Source organism: Nanorana parkeri, unplaced genomic scaffold, assembly GCF_000935625.1.
Source record: "Nanorana parkeri isolate BGI_ZX_2015 unplaced genomic scaffold, ASM93562v1 scaffold1779, whole genome shotgun sequence".
NCBI lineage: Eukaryota > Metazoa > Chordata > Amphibia > Anura > Dicroglossidae > Nanorana > Nanorana parkeri.
The window spans coordinates 96,814-119,089 of NW_017308047.1; the positions used below are offsets into that span (position 1 = coordinate 96,814).

The window sequence follows — 22,276 nt, forward strand, 5'->3', positions numbered from 1 at the left end:
AGGGGACAGAAGCCCAGACGAGCAGGCGTTGCGGAAGCTGGCGCCCCTGGCCGCAGTCGCGGCGCCAGTAGCCTGTGGGGAGTACTGTGATTGGGCAGCCGGGACCCCCAGTCATATGCACCCCCCTGGGACGAACCCACAGGCAACCCCGCCGGAGACTCCAGGGGAGACTCCAAGGATCCGAGACATCCATCCTGTCACCCGTACAACACTTGCTAGAAGATTCCTCTGAAAAATATCAGGAAGAAGCAGGTAAGAATACCTGAGAAAAAATTCTTAGCTCCTTACTCCTGACGCTAGGCTGTAATTGGTCTTTAGTTTTGTGCCTAGCGTCCTTCTCCTGCAGGTGGCGATATTACCCTACAGTACATGAGCCTAGATCTGTTCCCTGTGTCCTTCAATGAACGGAAGAGAAATAAGACCTAGTTGTGACCTTTCCCAGGGCCGGTGGTGTCATAAGGGGAAACTTGAAGAGCCGCGGGAGAGAATCAGAGGTGTCAACGAAGCCGGCGCTAGAGGAAGCGAGGCGGCAGCAGAGGGAGCAGAGCCGCATAACCCGATGCTTCCTCCTGTCACAGGTGGAGTGATACCAAACTCCTGTGGGGAATACTAGTGAAAGCGCGATTGGTTACCAAATTGCTCTTGGAAAGGTACGGCACCCCTGATTTCCCTGATCACCCTATTCTTAACTTTGCCATTTTGGATTATTTCATTTGGATTTGCATTAATTTTGGATTGTTGTACATTAAAAAAAAAAAAATAAGACCTATCCCTATAATATGACCTAGTGTGTTTTTTTGAGACCTAGCGATGCATTGAATTAAATGGCACCGCTTCCACGCCCCCCCCGCAGTGCGATCGAACGCGCGGCAAAACGTTGCCAGCGTTCCGTTCCACTGCAAACGCAAAAATAGGGCAAGCCTTATTTTTTGCGTTTGCAGTCCGATCGCACTGCGACCGGGGGTGTAGAAGCGGTGCCATTGAATACAATGCACCGCCAGGCCCCCTCCCACCCCAAAACGCAAGGGGAAGTTTCGCAGGGATCACGGTGCGTTCCAGCAGCTACACGCTTTCGGTGTGAACAAGCCCTTAACAATATAGAAAAACAAACCAAGTCAATGAAGTGACAAACAACTGTTCCTGAGGAATACACTTCGGCGTTTTTCAACGTTTACATGTTCCACCCACCTACACTAATAGCATCCACTTGGGATAATGGCATCTCCAATAAGTCCACTATAACAAACACAAGCCCATACATTCTCACGATGCTTCTATTTGCCACTGCTAACAGGTACTAGAGCAAGCAAAGTCTACCATAACGTAGTTTCTCAAGGAAACCCCGCACCCTGCAAGTGCCCCGCCTATACCGAGGGCAAGCACCACAACATCCCACACTTAGGGAAATACTACATTAAAGGCGACTACCCTCATGTAACACAATACTTTGCATTTAGACTATTTGAATAGCAGCTCACATAATTACAAAAATGTAGCAAACCATTACGTTTCAATACTCCAGATAAATTATTAGCAAAAAACTGAAACTGATACTCTACTTGCTGCAGAACTGTCAACTATAGAAAGTTAAAAATTGAATTCAGAAAATGACCTTTATTAGCCTAGACCTTTTTTTTTTTTCCTGAGAACCCATACAAATTTGCCACTAGAAGATCACCATAATTCAAATGTTATCAAGGCCCTGAGCCCATTTTATAGATCATTCAATGGATGGTCAGCTTCTGCCACACAAACATTTATCTATTCCTGCATAATGCTGGTATTAACATGCATGTTCATCCTGTCTAGAGCAGAAGCATAGCCATACGTAAGGCGGGCAAGTCAGGATGCAGGCACAGAAGCAGAGTCGAATACAATGCAGCCTGGGGCCACGATGGACGCGTAAGCAGAGGCTGCAGCCAGGAGATAAGGTGCAAGTTTTCTACTTACCTTAAGCTTGGACTGTATTTCTCGAGATTTCCTTCGTGCTAGAACTTGTATGTGACTAGATACCTACAGAGACAAAAAATTGCCTTAACTGTTGTTTAACACATCATAAACCACCATTACAGCATGTTCATGTCAAGTAATTTTGAACCACAATTATAGAAAAAAAAATTAAAACATTACAAACGTTTCTATATACTACAGTCTAACATTCATATACGAGTCGTTTTGTATCTAAGATATCAACAATTTGGGCAAAAATACATAAAACTACACATTTCAGTAACACTGAAATACATTTTTTTTCACAGATGTCTATAAACTGAATCTAACTCCAAAAACAAAAATTACATATACTGTACCTTACTTGCCCTTGGATGTAGTTGCTGCATTCGTTTTCTTTTTACAGGCTTTTACTTCTTGTGCCTTTGTGGCTACACTCATTTTTAAACTGTATCTACAGAGGGAGCAATGGTTGTCAAACTTCCTTTGTTCAATTCAATTACATGGTGGATTGAGGGGATTATGTGTGTGCTTCCTTTTCAGCTCACAGGAAGTGACAAGGACACCACATTTCTGGCATGGCAACATATTTTCTCTACCTGAAAAATTAAAACCAATACAGCCACCATCTCTAAGGCCCAGTGAAGTGCAATATATTACATTTTAGTTTTTGGGGTAAGATTTGCTTTAATCCATCTTGAGCATCAACTACCAAACAGCAAAGCAAAAAAAAAAAAAAACAAGTGTTCTATGAAAAGATCCAGAATCTCTTTAAAGTGATATTAAAGTCAAAGTGTTTTTAAGCCATTTAAAATTTACATCACTTTCAATGAATGCTGCTTCTTGATGTTTTAGTTTCCTGTAGAATCAGCTGGTTTACTGAACAGGGGCCTGGATATCCTGTTTAAAGGCCCCGTTTACACTGAGCGGTTTATCGTGAGATTTCCACTGCAAAATCGCGCACATTTCCGCACGATATCGCTCTGTGTAGCTTGTCCAATGCATTCCAATGGAGCTGTTCACATCTCGCAGCTCAATGTCACCTGTAGCTCGTCGCTGAAGCTTGTCTCTTGTACATGACCCTTTTTTCGGCGGATGTCGTGCGATTCGGCCCCAATAGACTCAATGGTGTTGCGCGAAATCACGCATTACCGGCGATATTGGGGCGACAGAAGGGTCACTTTTGCACTGCAAAATGGAAGGAACGAATGATGTCACATCAAGATCACTGTTGATTGGTTACAGCCCAATGTAGCAGCAACGAAGTGCCGGCCCAAAAAACGCGCTATGTAGTGCGATAAAATGTGCAGTGTCGCTCAATATCACGCAATGTAGATCAAAGCCGTTCAGCACGAAATCGCACGGAAAAACGCGCAAAATATCCATGTCGCTCAGTGTGACTCCTTTAGGGTGGCTCCTTTCCCTTGCAGGGTCCTAAGGAGCCACCCTTGTGTTTGCTATTAAAAAGGACATTTCCACCTTTGTAAGTGATTTTGAGTTTTTGTGGTAATGTAGAGATACAGGGGCGGTGTACATGTGTGTGCATTGTTAGGAGTCACAGGGCTATTTTTCATACTTTATTTTATAGACTCTTTCACAGGCCAGAGACCTAGAAATTCAAAATTCCCTCCATAAGATCTTTAAATCGGTCTCTGAGGGTCAGGTTGTTATCTCTAAACTGCAATCAGCTGATCCCCCTCCCCTCTGAGAGAGCAGAGATGAGTCATAGCTGTGTATGTAAGGAAGAATCTCCTGCACTTGTCACTGTAAACCTTCACTGTGTCCTGTGTCTCTCTCAGATCTCTCCGTCTCCTGGGTCACATTTACTCTCTGCAGCCCCAAGTCCAGGTTCCTCAATGTCCTCCCCCCACCATTCTTCTCATTTACAGATGTGACTGTTAGAAAAGATAAAAAGACATTGGGTGAATTGATCAAAACTGAAGCAAACAGAATCTGGAGCCGTTGCCCATGGCAACCAATCAGCTTCTCTCTTCAGTTTGCTCAGGTAAGATTTGAAACTGAGTCAGAGAAGCTGATTGGCTGCAGTGCAAATCTGCTCCAGATTTTGCCTGCTCCAGTTTCGACAGATCCCTCCACTGTGCGATGTCACCGGGGATGTGCGGTGTCACAGGGGATGTGTGGGGTCACCGTATATTGTTTGGAGTCACCGGAGAAGTGCGGTGTCACCGGGGATGTGTGAGGTCACCGGAGCTTATTTGGTGCGGTGTCACCGGAGATGAGTGGGGTCACCGGGAATGTGCAGGGTCACTGAACATTGTTTGGGGTCACCGGGGATGTGCGGGGTCACCGGAGATTGTTTGGTGTCACCGGAGAAGTGCGGAGTCACCGGAGCTTATTTGGTGTCACCGGAGATGAGTGGGGTCACGGGGATGTGCAGGGTCACTGAACATTGTTTGGGGTCACCGGGGATGTGCGGGGTCACCGGAGATTGTTTGGTGTCACCAGAGAAGTGAAGTGTCACCGGGGATGTGCATGGTCACCGGGGATGTGTGAGGTCACTGGAAATTGTTTGGTGTGACCCTGCACATCCCCGGTGACACCAAACAATTTCCAGTGACCACACACATCCCCGGTAACACCAAACAATCTCCGGTGACCCTGCACATCCCCGGTGACACCAAACAATTTCCAGTGACCTCACACATGCCCGGTGACCCCACACATCCCCGGTGACCCCAAACAATTTCCAGTGACCTTACATATCCCCGGTGACACCACACAATCTCTGGTGACCCCGCACATATCAGGTGACACCAAACAATCTCCAGTGACCTCACACATCCCAATGACACCGCACTTCTCCGGTGACACCAAACAATCTCCGGTGACCCCGCACAGTGGGGGGATCTATCGAAACTGGAGCAGGCAAAATCTGGAGCAGATTTGCACTACAGCCAATCAGCTTCTGTGACTGTTTCAAATCTTACCTGAGCAAACTGAAGAGAGAAGCCAATTGGTTGCCATGGGCAACGGCTCCAGATTCTGTTTGCTCCAGTCTTGATCGATTACCCCCCTATTTTTTTTATCTGTTCTAACAGTCATATCTGGAAATTAGAAGAATGGTCAGGGGAGGGGGGACATTGAGGAACCTGGACTTGGGGCAGCAGAAAGGGAGGGGGGGATCTGTTGAAACTGGAGCAGGCAAAATCTAGAGCAGATTTGCACTGCAGCCAATCAGCTTCTCTAACTCAAATCTTACCTGAGCAGACTGAAGAGAGAAGCTGATTGGTTGCCATGGGCAACAGCTCCAGATTCTGTTTGCTTCAGTTCAATTCCCCCCCCAATGTCTTTTTATCTGTTCTAACAGTCAAAACTGTAAATGAGAAGAATGGTGAGGGGGGGACATTGGAGGAACCTGGACTTGGGGCAGCAGAGAGTAAATGTGACCCAGGATAAGGGGAAGACATCTGAGAGAGACACAGAGAAGGTCTACAGTACTGGACAAGTGCAGGAGATTCTTCCTAAGGCTGGGTTCACACCTAGAAATATTGAGCTGATTGCAGTTTAGAGATAACAACCCGACCCTCTGAGAGACGGATTGCAGATCTTATGGCGGGAATTTTTAATTTCTACGTCTCTGGCCTGTGAAAGAGTCTATAAAATAAAGTATGAAAAACAGCCCTGTGACTCCTGAGAATGCACACACATGTACATCACCCCTGCACCTCCCCATTACCACAAAAAACTAAAAATCACTTACAAAGGCGGACATGTACTTTAAGCTCTGTGTGTCTCCACAAATACATAGGCACAGTCAGGCAAGCCGCTCCCCTCCCCACTCCTCCTCGCTTCTCCAATCTAGAGATGGACTGCTGAAGACTGTGATGTCCAATGTGATTTTGTACTGGACAGGAAGTTCAGGGAAGCAGAGCTGATAGTTGGAGCTGTACGGAAACATGATGACTAAGTGCTTGAGCAAAAATTTAAAGAAATACTTTGCAGGGCCATGTATACTTGTTTGATCTGAATTCATTATTGAAAAAAGGATTGACAGATTACTACTACTACTTTAAAAAAAAGACACTTAACCCCTTCACGACCCATGACAGGACAATCCTGTCATGGGTCCATAAGGAGTTCAAAAGACTCCCGGAGGCTCCCCCCCTATGTGATAGCAATTAAAGTTGAAAAAAAACAAAACAGTTTTAAAAATATTACATAAAATAAATATAAAAATTATTTCAAAAAATGTTTTAAAGTCCCCCGCGAGCACGCGCGTCTTCACGTAAGCACACGTCGGGTGCGCTACACATGTTGGGTATCCATGTGCACCTTGCTGTAAAGCTGGTAACAAATTGATGAGTGCGTTTGCCATTGGTTTTGCTTGACTGATTTGGTGCAGTGATGCATGGGGGGTCTCAGCTGCCTTGTGATATGCGGGATCCCTTGTGCGTCCCTGTGCCTTTAACCAGTTGACATCCGCGGTGTTAAACCCCCTTCCCATCCAGGCCATTTTTCAGTATTCAGCGCTGCGGTACTTTGACTGACATTTATTCCGTCATGCAACGCTGTACTGAAATTAATTTTATACCATTTTTTAGGGACAGATCGAGCTTTCTTTTGGTGGTATTTAATCACCACTGGGGTTTTAACCTTAAGGGGTTAAGATGGGAGACATGTAAAAATCTATTTCGTCCACAGGGTGGCAGAATATGAAAAGCTTTACACAGAATGAAGGCTAAAACATAAACTGATTTATTACCAGTTTAAATTACAGATTACATACAAAGTCGCCACAGCTTCTGATTTGCTTAAATATGCTTGTTCTACAAAAATGTCAAAATGCTTTGCTGAAAACATTAGGAGTCAAACTGCTTCTATGAAGAACAAACTAAGAGAACAACTATGATTAATGATTCCTTTAAAATATCTCAAGATTGCCTTTTCTGCCTTTTTGCAAGCCTAAACTTTCATTGTAAAGTTCCTATGATCACTTCTGCTATTGAGACAATGACCATGGGTCTCTCAAAGTTCACCTTTTGCAAAAATTAAAGAAATGCATAATTAATAATATATATAAAAATATGTATTTCTATAATAATTGCATTCAAGCCTGGAAAGCATTGCAATTGTGATCACTCAGGCTTCTGCACATTTTTAAACTGGCAGAGCTCGTACGGCGAGATGGAGGGAAGGACGGCTGTTCTTCAAACTGCATTAAATCACCTCATACGGTGTCCAGCCGTCCTCGCTCTAGGTAGATCTGGCCATTTTCCCGCATCTGAAACTCAGTACAAGCTCTGCCAGTTTGAAAATGTGCAGAAGCCTGAACTTGGCAGCTGTGATCGAGTGATCACAATTGCAATGCTTTCCAGGCTTGAATGCAAACATTAGAGAAATGCATGTTTTTTATATATACTATTAATTATGCATTTCTTAAATTTTTGCAAAAGGTGAACTTATGCTTAAGGCCCCATTCCCACTAAACCATTTATCGCGTGATTTCGCGCATTTTTGCCGCGCGATATCGCGAGAAGTCGCTGGCCAATGCTATTTAATGGAGCTGTCTTAACTCCATGTCGCTCCAGCAGCACCCTTTTTTCGGCGGATTTTGCGCGATTTTTCTATTTTTTAATGGAGCCCGACGGTGAAGGTCGCGCTACCGTCGCCCCAAACAGCCGCACTATCCTGGCCGCACGGATCCGCTGCTACAGGTAAGTCGCTCAGTGTGAATGGGGCCTTAGAGCTTTTTCAAATCTGGACCAGATGTGTATGAGTTTCTGCATATGCAATGCATTTTGACGCATCATTGACTGGTTCCAGTCCGTTGTTGTTGTTTTTTTGCCTGCCTGTGTGCTTTCAGGTGTAGTCCAGTGCGTTCCAGAACATTTGCATGTGTTTTGGTGCATTCAAGAGCAGAAAAAATAGTGCCTGCTGCAGTTTTTCCACATGCACTGGAACTGAACGCTGTGGTGGGATCTAGAGCCCAAAATACCATTGGAATACATTGGATGCATTTTTAAAGCGTTCTTAAACTGCTCTGCTACGCACTTATCGTTTTTGTGCATTTGTACGCACGGGTTCAGCTAGCTGTTTTTTCACATTTTTGTGCACACGAACACATGCTCACACGAAGGCACACGTTTTGACTGGCAGCTTAAGAAACATTGCGGTCAATGGACGAACGCACGTATAAACACACAGAAATGCACACGAAAATGCGCAACATGTTTCTTTCGCATGTTTCCTGGAGTTTCCATTGATGTCTATGGGGGGAAAACGAGCTGCAAACTGCCAAATGAAGGTCATGTACTTTTTCTGCATTTGGCGCTTTGCTGTTCAGGTGTGAACAGGGGCCATTGAAAACCATGGGATTTCTTATGTTGGGTGTATTTAGGCCTCATTCACACACAACGCAAGCAAACACGCGTATGTGCGCGTAAATACGCAGCGATACGCTGCCCGGACGCATCTCTGTTCCATTCTGTTTTTGCGAATATATACGCTGCGCAAATATACGGCTTCATACGCGGCTGTGTGTATGGAGCCATTTATTTGCATATGTTGCATATGGTGCAATATATACGTACGCTCGTATATGTGCGGCAGTGTGAATGAGGCCTTAAAGCACTTTTGCTACTGCTCAAAAATGCCTAGGTGCAAAAGAGGCCTAATACAGGTGACCCAGAGGCTGGCTGGTCTGCTGTGATGTGCAGGACAGTCTGGGATAGACCTTAAAGAGAAGGGAGGAGGTAAACCTTACTGTATCATTTATCATTATCTGTTTAATAGGTGGTAAAGTATTCTTAAAACTAGGAAGCCACATTAAGTCAAGGCAAACCTTCACCTATTGGCCATATGATGACTGGTAGCATGTTCATATGTCTAGTGTATGCCAGCGGCGTCACAAGGAGGGTGAGGGGAGTGCGGCCCGCACCCTGGTGCCACCATTGGAGCGGTGACACCAAAATGACTAACAGTCATACCTCATCCCGCCGGGTGAACATCCACTGCTCTCAACACCAAGATGGCTGCCGGCAGGCGTCAATAAGACGACCGCACATGCGTAATAACGTCATCGTGCATGATGACGTTAAGGCGGGCATCACCTGGTCTCCGCTCCGGGTGTCACCCCCCCTCGGGACGCCCATGGTGTATGCTAATAACCTACTGGGTCCTTAGATTCTACAGTAACCCATCAGTGCTAAAAGAGAGATGCACCTGAGGGGTTTTGGGGATGTTGCCACCCAAATCACAGTGGGAAATGTGAACAAACCGGTATTCGCATGTTCCAAAAGACAAAGACATTGCCATGTAATTAGCAGTTGAAAATCATCAATTTCAAAACCTTATTAAAATTCCTATAATTCCAAGACTTATGGTTGGTGACAGATTCATGTTAAAAGAAGCAAATATGACATGGTAAAAAAGACTATGGAGGTTAGTGGCCCCATAAACTACACGTGATAAAATGTAAGATTTTTGAGGATCAAAAATTAAATTTCTTCCTCACCTGTTTCCTCGTGCGCGTCTTTCCTGTCCGTAGTTTTATGTATCTGGCTATTAGCTCATTCCGGCCTGAGAAACAGGAAGAGGGGATTGAAGGAACAGATGAAAAAGTGTGAGAAAGTTTTCAGAGAGTTGAGCCAGGATGCACAGCAGAAAGACACAAATGAGATGAAGAAAGAATAAAGAGGGAAGTAAATAACAAGATACATTGATTAAAATGTGGTAAGAAAAATAAGGAATAAAATAAACACAAAGCAAAGACCTAAAATGCAGATTGCAATAATAATATTTTATGGTCCAATTTCTTTTTTTATGTCTTTCATAAGCCAAGACTGTGTTCATCTATGTACCAAGAGAACAACCTGACTCCCATTGTTTTTTAATCCAACCTGGCAGGCAGATCTCAAAGTGCAGTCTCCCCTTTTCCAATATATTTTGTCTGGGGGAATCTGCTTGAATAGGAACTAAACCCTCGAAGCGGTCCAAAAAAAAAAAAGGCAGACCAGAAGATTTCCCTTTACGTTCTGTTCTAGAGACAAAATTATAGCTTTCCCAACATTTTCTGCCCTAATGACAACACTAATTGGGACAAATACAGAGAGAGTGAGTATCTCTCTAGTGGTAATGCAGGCAGCAATTTAAAAAAGTTCTTACCCTATCACACTATGTAAGAAAAGAAAAACAGTTTTTGAATATAGATATACACTACCTAGCAAGTCCCCACCTGGATTGTTGCCAGTGTTATGATATGGGTTGCTTCAGTTGGTCAGATCTAGGTTCAGCAACATTGTCCCCACAAAATGAGGTATACTGAATGACCAGGTTTTTCCATCAATGGATTTGTTTTCCCTGATAGCACGCGCATATTTCAAGATGACAATGCCAGGATTCATTGGGCTCAAATTGTGAAACAGTGGTTCAGGGAGCATGATGCATCCTTTTCACACATTGATTGGCCACCACACAGTCCAAGCCTTAACCCCATTGAGGATGTGCTGGAAAAGACTTAACGCAGTAGTCCGACTCTCTCATCATTACTACAAGATTTTGGTGAAAAATTAATACAACTCTGGATGGGAATAAATGTTGTGACAATGCATAAGGATAAATAATGCCACTGCAAATACATGCCATAATTAAAGATAAAGGCGGTCCAACACAATATTAGCATGTGTAACTTTGTTTTTGACCAGACAGTGTACATTTATCTACATTCTACACAACAGTTTCAGGCTTTGTGTGTGTGAGTGTGCAAAAGGAAGCAAGGAGTATTTTCTGCATCACCAGATTACCGACAAAGCGGAGGAGGGTGCACTAGTAAACTACTCAGCAGGCAGCTCGGCTCCTTGAGGGCTGGTTCACGCCACAAAGTCTGCGTTCCATAGCGTTCGGCCTCTGGAACGCACTGGAACGCAAGCCGGCTGACTCCCTGCGTTCAAGGGCAGGAGGGGGCATGGCGGTGCATTGAAGGTAATGGCACCGCAGCCACGCCCCCCCCCCCCCCCCCGCAGTGCGATTGCCCGCACCCAAACGCGTGGCACATTAGTGCCTGCGTTCCGGTCCAGTGTGATCTGCAAAAATGCTGCAAGCACTGACTTCAATGCACCGCCACACCCCCTCCTGCCCAAACGCAGGGAGCTGGCCGGCTTGCGTTCCAGAGGGCAAACGCTCTGGAACGCAGACTTTGTGGTGTGAACCGGCTCTTAATCTCAATCTTTAACTTTCAGTTTTGATTGGAGCATACCTTTATTTCAGAAATACTCATTGGTACTCTGTCATGCAACATCTGACATCTTTGGGTCTTTTGGTGGCTAAATAATGTCCTGTTAACAGTCCACTGTGTTTGGGTCAGTGGCGGAACTACCGCCGGTGCAGGCGGTGCGGGCGCACCAGGGCCTCGGGCCTCTAGGGGGCCCAGGGTGCCTCTAGGTAATACTTATCCTGTACCTATTGTTTCCAGATATGTATCATAATCAAACAGCAGGATTTATGGATAATGTATTTCACTTTTCTGACTCACATGGTCACTTATTAATACCACAATGCAAATTATGCTTTTAAGTCTGAATAAATGTAGTTGATATAAAATGGATGGAACATGTCATGCTATGAAGCATTAAGAAGCTGAAAGATTTAATGGGGAACTCGATCTTGGAACAAGATGGGCGAGTGATTATTAAATAAAAGCAGTGTGTTTAACTCTAAACAAACCTTTGCGTTTTTCTGTGCCATTTGTTAAGTGAATGCAGGAGACACTTTTAGCCTTTCAACTTTGTGCAATTGTGGGGTCAGTGAGGTGGTGTTTTCAAAACACCTTCCCTCCCAGGCCTTGGGGGCAAGATAAGGGTCCCTGGGCTCTGCATTATCTTTTGTCAAACTGCAGGGAGGAGACTGCATGCTTATGACTACAGGCAAGATGGGTGGAGGCCGCTGCACCTGGGGTGCCTTTTTGAAAGTAATGTCATGTGAGCTCTGATAGCAGTTAATTGTTGTAAAAGTAAAATAAATGACACAGAGTGTTCGGTTACAAAGCAGGTAAGAACTGGTCAATTAAAATTAGAATCGTGTATAGGGATAGAAACAAATACGTGTCAGGTTCAGCAATCACAGTCAATGTTCAAATTCGAACATTTTAGTGTAGAAAGCACATTCTCCTTTATGGAGGGGATGAGAGTGGGTAATTCTGAAACATCCCCTAATCTGTTACCTTGATGGCCATGACAGAAATATTTATTATAGGTATTTATATAGCGTCCGCAATGTTGCAGAGCTTTACATACTTTATGAACATGTACATTATGAAGGTGATCATTGATGACATTCTGAAAATTCTCCCATTCTGGCTATCTCCATGTCATGGACTCAGAAAAAAGCATGAAGTCCAGTCAGTGAAGTCCGAACTCTTTATCTGCCTATTTGTTCTAGGTCAGTGACTAAAAAGCATTGACGCCACTGGATATGCAAGACTACTAAGAAACTAGTATTTTCAGAAGATGTCAATTATGACAGCTTTAAACAACAGGTTTTTTTTTTTTTTTTAGAGACCAGATAAGGTCTCTATAAAAAGACGTAAAGGAGAAATGAAGGGGGAGAAAGAGAAGAGCGGAGAAGAAGGTGTATGGGGAGGCATAATTAGGTGATTTTTCTGTTGAGGTAGGCGATAATGGGATTAGCCAGGACCAGCTAAAGTATTGACCTTCCATGTAGAAGAATTAAAGCGATCTGAAGTCATCTGAGTCCATATACAGGAGCCAGGGTGCCCATGTGGTATTACATTGCAAGTTTCTGTCATGTATGTGAGCCGTCAGCATTTCCATGTGCATAACGCGACATAGTTCTGTAATCCATTCCCTGATGGTGGGAGCTCTGGCTGAGTTCCAGTGTCTAGGTATAAGAGAACGAGCTGAAGAGACAAAAAAACGGAGAAGATTTTTCTTGAAGTGTGAAATGGGTCCTGGGAAAATGGATAGGAGAGCGATTTTGGGAGAGGGGCTAAGGACAGAACCAGTCACTTGATGATAAATATGAAAAATGTGCTCCCAAAAAGGCGTGATCAGTGGACAGGACCACCAGATGTGATATAGAGAACCGACGTGTGAGGAGCATCTCCAGCATAGTGAGGAGGAGCCGGGAAAAATTCGGTGAAGGAGACTAGGAGAGCGGTACCACCTAGTCAGTAATTTGTAGCTCGTTTCCTGGACCGAGCTGGCGAGAGAGATTTTATATGTGAAGAGAAACGCGGATCTGATCTCTTCATCGGTGAGATCGGTGATTTCTCTACCCAATCTTTCCTTTTCCTTTCTTTTTCTGTTTTAGACCATATCCTGTTTTACAAATGACTTCAACAGGATCTATTTCACAACCTAACCAGGTATACATCCACGACCGGACCATATGGGACACCCTGTCCCTGTTTGCAAAACCTGTTGGGTTTAATACTTTACCTATAACACACCTATGTTAAGCATGATCCTGTTAACACTACTTTTTGTCTGTTCTATTTGACTTTTAATGAGATTGATACATAAGAACACCACTGGATTTACTTATCAACCTAGTCAGGTTCACATCGGTACTTGAGAGTTTTGGGAAGTGTTGTTCCCACAAGCAAAACCTGTTACCTTCCCATGATACAAATTTGTCAAACGTGATCCTGTTCATGCATTTACTTGTATGTTTTGTATGTCTTCACTTCGAGATGGAAACTTCAATAAAACTTTATTATTTTAAAAAAAAAAGACGTAAAGGAGATTTTCTTTAGCGCTGACTGTAGGAATGGATGGGGGAGGGGGCAGACACAGCTGGCTCTGTCTCTAGAAAGGCAGAGCCAGCTATCAATCAGCCAGCGGGGTGGATCTCCACAGTATTGTCGGGATCCGTCCTGGCTGCAGCACAGCTCTGCGCTCTCAGCATATAACGGGCAATAGTTTTGGGTCACCGGAGGATATTAGTATATGTCTTCCTGTGACCCTGAAGAGAACTATGGCCAAAAAAGGTTAGGGCATGGTTCTCTTTAAACCCTCTATTTCCTTGCGATAAAAGACTATACTAGAAGACTATACTTCAGTCACTAAATGCCTCTCAGGGCTTGTTCACACGACGTCCGGATTCTGTCCTGACCAGATCCTTTCGCTCCTGCACCCAAAATGCATCCCAATGTATCCCTATGTGTTTTATGGGCTACAGTTCTCATGTGCGCTGTCTGTTCAGGTCACAACAGAAAAAATACTGCATGTCACATTTTGTCCGGTCCGGAAACGCACAAACAGCCCCGCGGTTTAAAAGAAAACTGTCAGCGCCTGGACCGCGGTAAAAACGTGTAAATAACGCGTCAAAAACGCACTGCATGCAGAGCACCGCGTCTGCAGATCCGCACCAGATAAGGACCGGAAAATCGTGTGAACAAGCTCTTAAGCCTCTGACACTTCTGGGAGTGTTGGATGTCTGTTTGCCCTGCCACACATTAAGCTTCTTTCTTCAACCCCATGCTACACTGCAGGACTCTGCAGTGACCTAGGTGTTGGAAAAAACAACAAAGGCACTTGGTTGGGGGCCACAGGCATTCAATATTACTAGAGGTTTCCAATGATGAAGAGTCTTTTTTTAGAGAGCTCCACCAGAGAGGTAGGTATATTTGTATTGCATGGGAGTACCATTATGGGTAGGTGCTGGTTTTATATCTTTAGAAAACTGACAAAAAGGATAATGGCACCTATATCCAGGCCAGTTATCTCCCGTTATATAGATGCCAACAGTCATCATATGTAGAAGGAACGCCCACCCAATCTTCTTCTGATTGGATATCATTCAGGACAGGATGTCCTATGATGATCACAGACAAGTTTCATACATATGATTTAGCATTTTAAAAAAATGCTATTTACCTAGCTGTTATGTTGATTCACTGCCATTCTGAGTCACTGAGTTGGAGCAAACATGCAGATCAGGAATTCAGAAGTTCTTATCACCAGTACTAAGAAAAGATGTCCTTGAGTTGGAAAAAGTCCAGCGAAGGGCAACCAAACTAATTAGGGGTATGGAGGACCAGAGCTACGAGACGAGGCTACTAAATTTAAACATGTTCACATTAGAGGTGAGGAGATTAAGGGGGGATATGATTTCCATGTACAAAATGTTTAATGGTGGTAGCAACATTAGCGATAAACTGTTTAAAATGAACTCCGTTACAAAAACTAGAGGCCATCACCTAAAATTGATGGAAAAAAAATTCCAGCACAAGGGGCGAAGGGGGTTCTTCACAGTAAGATCAGTTAGGGTCTGGAACTCACTGCCACAGGCGGTGATTTCAGCAAATAATGTGGAATTGTTCAAGAAACTTTTGGACGATTTCTTAAGGGACCGTAATATACAGGGGTACGGGTACTCCTAGAATGAGATCCTAATAGGTTGGACTTGATGGACTAATGTCTTTATTCAACCTTAAATACTATGTAACTATGTATAATTGGCCTGGGTCAGTGATTAAAATAAAAATCATAAAATACATTTTAAGCAAGAGGGTCAGCATTATGGCCAAACAACTTGAGCTTTCATTATGAGAGGTCAGCAATGGCAACATCTGTGCCATACAAAATGCACATGTGCCATAAGCTGCGACAAATAACGAATGCATGTGTCTAAAGGGTCTCTATACTTTTTTTTTACCCGTTATATTATATCTTATAAGATAACAGCGTAATTACTACTGCCTATCTGGGGACCACAAAATTTATTGTAGAGCTTTGTTTGGGGTAATGTTTCACAGATCTTGGATATGCCCTGGGTGCCTATAGACATTTAAGAAAGTTTGCCTGATCATGGTTTGATGGTAGAATGTTTGTGTGACTGTAGGACCTACCAGTCGGATCATCTGTAGGTAGCTTTAGGACTAATGTCCAAGTGTTATTTATTTTTTTACACAAACTTAATTTTACCAGTCAGTAGAAAAAAATATTCTAATGAGGTTCACAAAACATTGCTATATATTTTAATACAGTGTCATTTGTTAAAAAAAAACAAAAAAACACACACCATAGCAACTAAACGTGAGCTGCCCTAGTAAAGCCCAGAGTTCAGATAATAAATTAAAAAATATATCTGGCTGCTACTAACAATGCAGTCACCTTTTCTTTCAGAGAAAATAGGTCAGTGCCCTTGTCACTTCCTGTACGCTACAAAAAGACTAGTTCCATCCATCCACTTTGTAATGGTGATGAACAAAGGCAAACATATTTGAAGTCAAGTCCGTGTGAACACCATGGCTCCCTCTATACATACCATGGACAAGTAAGTGTAGACATGAAGAAGCAGAAGTGTGTTATTCTCAGGGTTACCAGGTTAAAAAAAAAAGAAGAAAAACTGGTGCACCTACTACAACTAAGAATTGCAATATATTAAATGTTTGGTTATGGGTTTAGATCACACAACATTAACATTAAAAAAAAGACAAAATATTAGGTAAAAAAACCTAAGAAAAAAAATAGAGAGTGGAAGCATATATATATATATTTTATAGCAAAACAAAATGTCACCCTTTTGGACAATTTGTTTTGCAGGTGATATAGGCTGTGCAAAGAGCAACAATTACATACAGTTGTGTGAAAAAGTGTTGGCCTCCTTCCTGATTTTTCATTGTTTTGCACGTTTGTCACACTTTAATGTTTCCGATCATCAAGCAAATTTAAATACTAGTCAAAGATAACACAACATGCAGTTTTTAAAAGGAAGGTTTTTATTATTAAGGGAAAACAAAATCCAAACCCACATGGCCCTGTGTGAAAAGTGTTTGCGCCCCGCTCCCCCTCCCGTTACAACATAACTTATCACACCTGAGTTCAATTTATCTAGCCACACCCAGGCCTGATTACTGCCACACCTATCGCAATCAGGAAATCACTTAAATAAGACTTGACTGACAAAGTGAAGTAGACCAAAAGATCCTCAAAAGCTACACATCATGCCGAGATCCAAAGAAATCCAGGAACAAATGAGAAAGAAAGTAATTGACATCTATCAGTCTGGAAAAGGTTATAAAGCCATTTCTAAAGCTTTGGGACTCCAGCGAACCACAGTGAGAGCTATTATCCACAAATGGCGAAAGCATGGAACAGTGGTGAACCTTCCAAGGAGTGGGCGGCCAACCAAAATTACCCCAAGAGCGCAGCGATGACGCATCCAAGAGGTCACAAAAGACCTCACAACAACATCCAAAGAACTGCAGGCCTCACTTGCCTCAGTTCAGGTCAGTGTTCATGACTCCACTATAAGAAAGAGACTGGGCAAAAATGGCATGCATGGCAGAGTTCCAAGACGAAAACCGCTGCTGAGCAAAAAGAACATAAAGGCTCGTCTCCGTTATGCCAGAAAACATCTTGATGAACCCCAAGACTTTTGGGAAAATACTCTGTGGACTGAAGTTGACAAAAGTTGAACTTTTTGGAAGGTGCGTGTCCCATTACATCTGGCGTAAGAGTAACACCGCATTTCAGAAAAAGAACATCATAACAACAGTAAAATATGGTGGTAGTAGTGTCATGGTCTGGGGCTGTTTTGCTGCTTCAGGACCTGGAAGACTTGCTTTGATAAATGGAACCATAAATTCTGCTGTCTACCAAAAAATCCTGAATGATAATGTTCGTGACCTCAAGCTGAAGCGAACTTGGGTTCTGCAGCAGGACAATGATCCAAAACACTCCAGCAAGTCCACCTCTGAATGGCTGAAGAAAAACAAAAAGACGATGTTGGAGTGGCCTAGTCAAAGTCCTGACCTGAATCCTATTGAGATGCTGTGGCATGACCTTAAAAAGGCGGTTCATGCTCGAAAACCTTCCAATGTGGCTGAATTACAACAATTCTGCAAAGATGAGTGGACCAAAATTCCTGCACAGCGCTGTAACAGACTCATTGCAAGTTATCGCAAACGCTTGATTGCAGTTCTTGCTGCTAAGGATGGCCCAACCAGTTATTAGGTTTAGGGGGCAAACACTTTTTCACACAGGGCCATGTGGGTTTGGATTTTGTTTTCCCTTATTAATAAAAACCTTCCTTTAAAAACTGCATGTTGTGTTTACTTGTGTTATCTTTGACTAATATTTAAATTTGTTTGATGATCTGAAACATTAAAGTGTGACAAACGTGCAAAACAATGAAAAATCAGGAAGGGGGCCAACACTTTTTCACACAACTGTATATAGAACCTGAATACACCAGAGTTCAGCACAAGTTTTTTAGATAAGTGACATGATTTCGGACTGGTAGCTGTGGTTATTGCCTTGTGCACATTACTCTTCACTTTGCTGAATAAGCCACATAGTTTTGTATCCTTCAAATGTTTCCCAGCCACAGCGCTCCTTGGCCAGTATATTCACAAATACACAGCAGATGGTATCTTATTACAATCTGATGTACAAAAACTACCAATAAGGCCCGTTTCGCACATCAGAGCAGTACGGAGCGATTTTTAATCACCTCTGTGATATCCGTGTCCGTCCAGTTTTTTTCTCCATTTTCACTATTAGGAGTAGTGGGGAGAATTCTAACCACCATTGCAATATTGTAGCCACTAAAGCCAAGAACCAGATGCAAGAATATTACGGGAATAGCTATATAAAACTTAAAGGGTCAGAGCATCCAAAACATGTAGAATTTGGTTAAATAGCTATATTATTTAAAAGGTCAGAGATTCCAAAAATGTACAATGTGGTTAAGGCCTGGTTCACACCTGGGCGTTTTACAGTGCGTTCCTACGCTCTGTAAAACGCTCAACATGTGAAAACCAATGATTGCCTATGGGCATGGTTCCCACCTGGGTGTTTTACACGCGTAGGAATGCGCTGCAAAACGCCCTACGCCCAAGGAAGTACAGGAGCTTCTTTGGGGCGTATTTCCCACGCATATCCATTGGGATATAGCCAAGTAGCCCTCTGAAACGCGCGTTTGTCGCACATTTTTTACCGCAAATCGTGGTAAAAACGCACACCACGAAACGCGCGACAAACGCGCATATTCGATACGCCTAGGTGTGAACCCAGCCTACAGGTGGATACCTCTATGTATCTTACCAGTGTTTCCAGCTCAGCACCCCATCATTAAATTCACTCCTCTTTCTGCATCATTCTATCATGTAGATTAAAATAATACAAAAAAAAAAAGAGAGACTTTTGCTGAATGGCAAATGGAGATAGGACAAGTGTATCTGAGATCATCAGATAGGAGGTGGTGGGTGATTCAACCTACAGGCCTCCACTCTGAACATGTGACCAGAGGTGCATGCACATTCCACGAATACCAAGTGGGTCCAGGAACTCTGAACATTTACATTTAAAGTGACATTAAAAGGCAACTTTTTTTTCCCCTCACCCCAACGTTAATTAAAGCACTTACCTTAAATTATGTCTCTTAATCCGATCTTCTTTCCTGATGTTTTCAGCCTTCTCTCCAGCGCTGCTGCGGGTGTCCGATCCAGTGCTAACTCCTATGGGCTTGCTGGCACTTCCTGTCCCACGGTGTCTGCATGCGGGTGCACGCCTCCATAGACTTACCTTGCATCCCTCCTCACGTCCCGGCCAAAAATTTGAACTGTGCATGCGGGCGCCCCAAGATCCTTTGCTGCCGCCTGAGAATTTTCACATTTTCGGACGGGAACACGCGGGGAAGACACAGGTAAGTTTAAACCACTGTTAAAGCGTTTTTTGTTTAAACTTTTTGCATATATCTACAGCTAGCTAGCAGTAAATATATGCAAAAAAAGCTGAGGGTTTAGAAACCCTTTAAGTAAAAGGGAAGAAGTGAGTAGTATTGTAGCCTGTTTGAAGTGTGTCACTTCGATGAACAGCAAATGCGCCTTACCACAGTTATAAGATAACGTCACCTCCTGTACACACAAGGACTTCAACAAATGTTACTGGCAGAAAATAGTACAAAACAGGAAATAATTTTCTTTCAATGTGTATTCAGCCTTCCCAATATATTAAACTACCAGTATGGTAATGCTACCTTTCATCATTTTACAGTTTGGGAACTTAACATTTTACAATGTACAAATTCTAAGACAAAATTGATTTTTAAACACTTCTAACCATTTTAAAAATATATATTTCAGTATTTCAGCTTTGTAAGTGCAGTTCTCAGAAGTACTAATGTTGCCCCTCGGGTTATCCTATCCACATGTTTTATTTGAGTATGACATGAATGCAATATATAATGGAGATACCAACATCACCTGGTCAGCATAGAAACTCTCCATGCACCATGTGCAACTCGGAAGCTTTCCATGCACCATGTGCAACTCGGAAGCTTTCCATGCACCATGTGCAACTCGGAAGCTTTCCATGCACCATGCGCAACTCGGAAGCTTTCCATGCCCCATGCGCAACTCGGAAGCTTTCCATGCACCATGCAAAACACTGCTTGCCCGATGTCCACATATAAGCACCGGAATGCCAAGTTGTTGCAAAGCATACAGGGAACAATAGTTTGAGATTTACAAGCTTTAGCTTGTAATAGGCAAGTGCAAACTGGCCAGACATACAGTAACTGGTAAATGTATTAACTTAGAAGCACACACACAAGACTGCTAAACTACTTATAACACTTTAAGACTTGTGTTTGTAACAGGTTGGAGAGAGCGAATATTGTCACAGCTGCCATGTGAATCCACCGTTTGGTCATCCACTAGTACATCTGCTTTACACCCCCACCCTGTTCCTTGTTGGAGAGCAGAGCTCCAAGGCAAACGCATCCCCCTGAACGAGACAAGTCACAGCACATCAGTGACCAAATATAGCAATAGCGAGGCTGAAAGTTGCACCAAGCCAAATCTACAGTCTGAAGGAAACACTGGAGTTCAGACAAACCATAAACTGAGCCTTCCAAATGCAGCCACTGCCTTATAAACTCCAAACATGAATCTCTTTAATAATCCTGGCTTAGTTCAACAGCATAGTGAGAGGGGTACCGAGTGTTAAGCTATCCAAATAAAGGGATTTCCTGCACTCAAACAGAGTAAGCACTGCAAATCAGTTTTCTTGGAATAGGCAATTGAGAAAAATTCAGTAAGTGTACAGGTTACTGATCAACTAGAGGTTGCTGTGGTTTTGTCACCTCATGGTTAGAAATTGTAAAACTGTTGCCATCCGTTAGCTTGTAAGCACAAGTCTTGGGAGCTACAATGAAACAGAGTTTTTGCTAAGTGTCAATGTTAAAATGGATGTCAGGTCCAAAACATTCTAGTTTTGAATACAGTGCGAAAGAATCAGAACTCTTGCTGTGTTTTTACTGACATTTGGGGCAAAGTTAGAAAGATTTACCTTCACTTCCTGTTCTGACAAGTTTTACCAGACAGAAAATGGGGGGAAAATCTGCCACAGGAACGCAAACAGAAATAAAAATCTGACAGGGGTCAGGGGTAGCTCTCCCTTAAGGAGCACATACACTGCTCAATTCTCGTACGAGAATCGGGGCGAAATCCCGCGATCGTACGAGAATCGAGCAGTGTGAACGAAGACGTGTGACCGTTTCTACTGTATGGTCGCACGTCTTTTGTCGAACCAACATGCTCGAAAACCCGCCAAGAATCGTACGATTGTCGGCGGGTTTCTAGCCTGCTCGTCCGATAGCTGCGGAACGGGCCGGTGTGCGCACGCCCACACTGCCCGTTCTGCATTGGGGTCATAGGAAGCCGCCCCTCAGCGGGGCGGGCTTTGGATGATCGCAAGTACGATCTGCCCGTCCAAGGTGGGCAGATCGTACGAGCTTTCAATAAGCATACGACCATCGCAAGACAAAAGTCTTGCGATGGTCGTAAGGTGTATGGGCACCTTTACTCTACTGCAAAGAAAGCATTTTGATTTCCATCTGTGTTGCTGTTGGGAGAGTTCTCCTTACTTCCTATCTGGTAAAAAATTCTCAGTAGGACAGGAACAAAGGTAAATCTCTTTACCGGAGCCTCAAATAGCACCATGGGCATATTTTTATTGCTATCTAACCCTTCCCCACTCTATACAACACCAAGAATAAAGCCATTTAGGAGGACAGGGGCTGTTCTGCCAATACAGCCCGTTTGTGTTACTACAGCACAGACTCTCATCAACTGGCTGCGGAACGCTGAGAAATGCTCAATGGCCCCCACTTAGAAGTAAGAATCTCTTCAGAGCATTAACCTGTTCCATGTTCAACATTAACAGATCTTTTCCCAGTCAGCCTTGCCAAGGGTTAAAACTTTTGTAGCAAGTTAATAAAGCATGCAATAGTATAGCTGTTCTTCTACTCAACAGAGAGTAGAACAGGTTCTGTTTAAACGGCTGCTTTCTTTCACTGTCAATAGGTTTACTGTGCCCGAAGCAAATGTTAGCAAACA

General features: G+C 43.4%; 1 protein-coding gene across 2 annotated transcripts in view; it reads right to left on the reverse strand.

Moving 5' to 3' along the window:
• The window catches only part of LOC108799654 (transcriptional enhancer factor TEF-1-like), a 149,089-nt gene that overhangs the window by 57,777 nt on the left and 69,036 nt on the right, over positions 1-22,276 (reverse strand). For both annotated transcript variants that reach the window (XM_018571550.1, XM_018571551.1), the window contains exons 3-4: positions 9,425-9,489; positions 1,951-2,013 (exon numbers count right to left, since the gene is read on the reverse strand). In XM_018571550.1, coding sequence (XP_018427052.1) covers positions 1,951-2,013; positions 9,425-9,489 — 128 coding nt within the window. The remainder of the gene's footprint in view (positions 1-1,950; positions 2,014-9,424; positions 9,490-22,276) is intronic.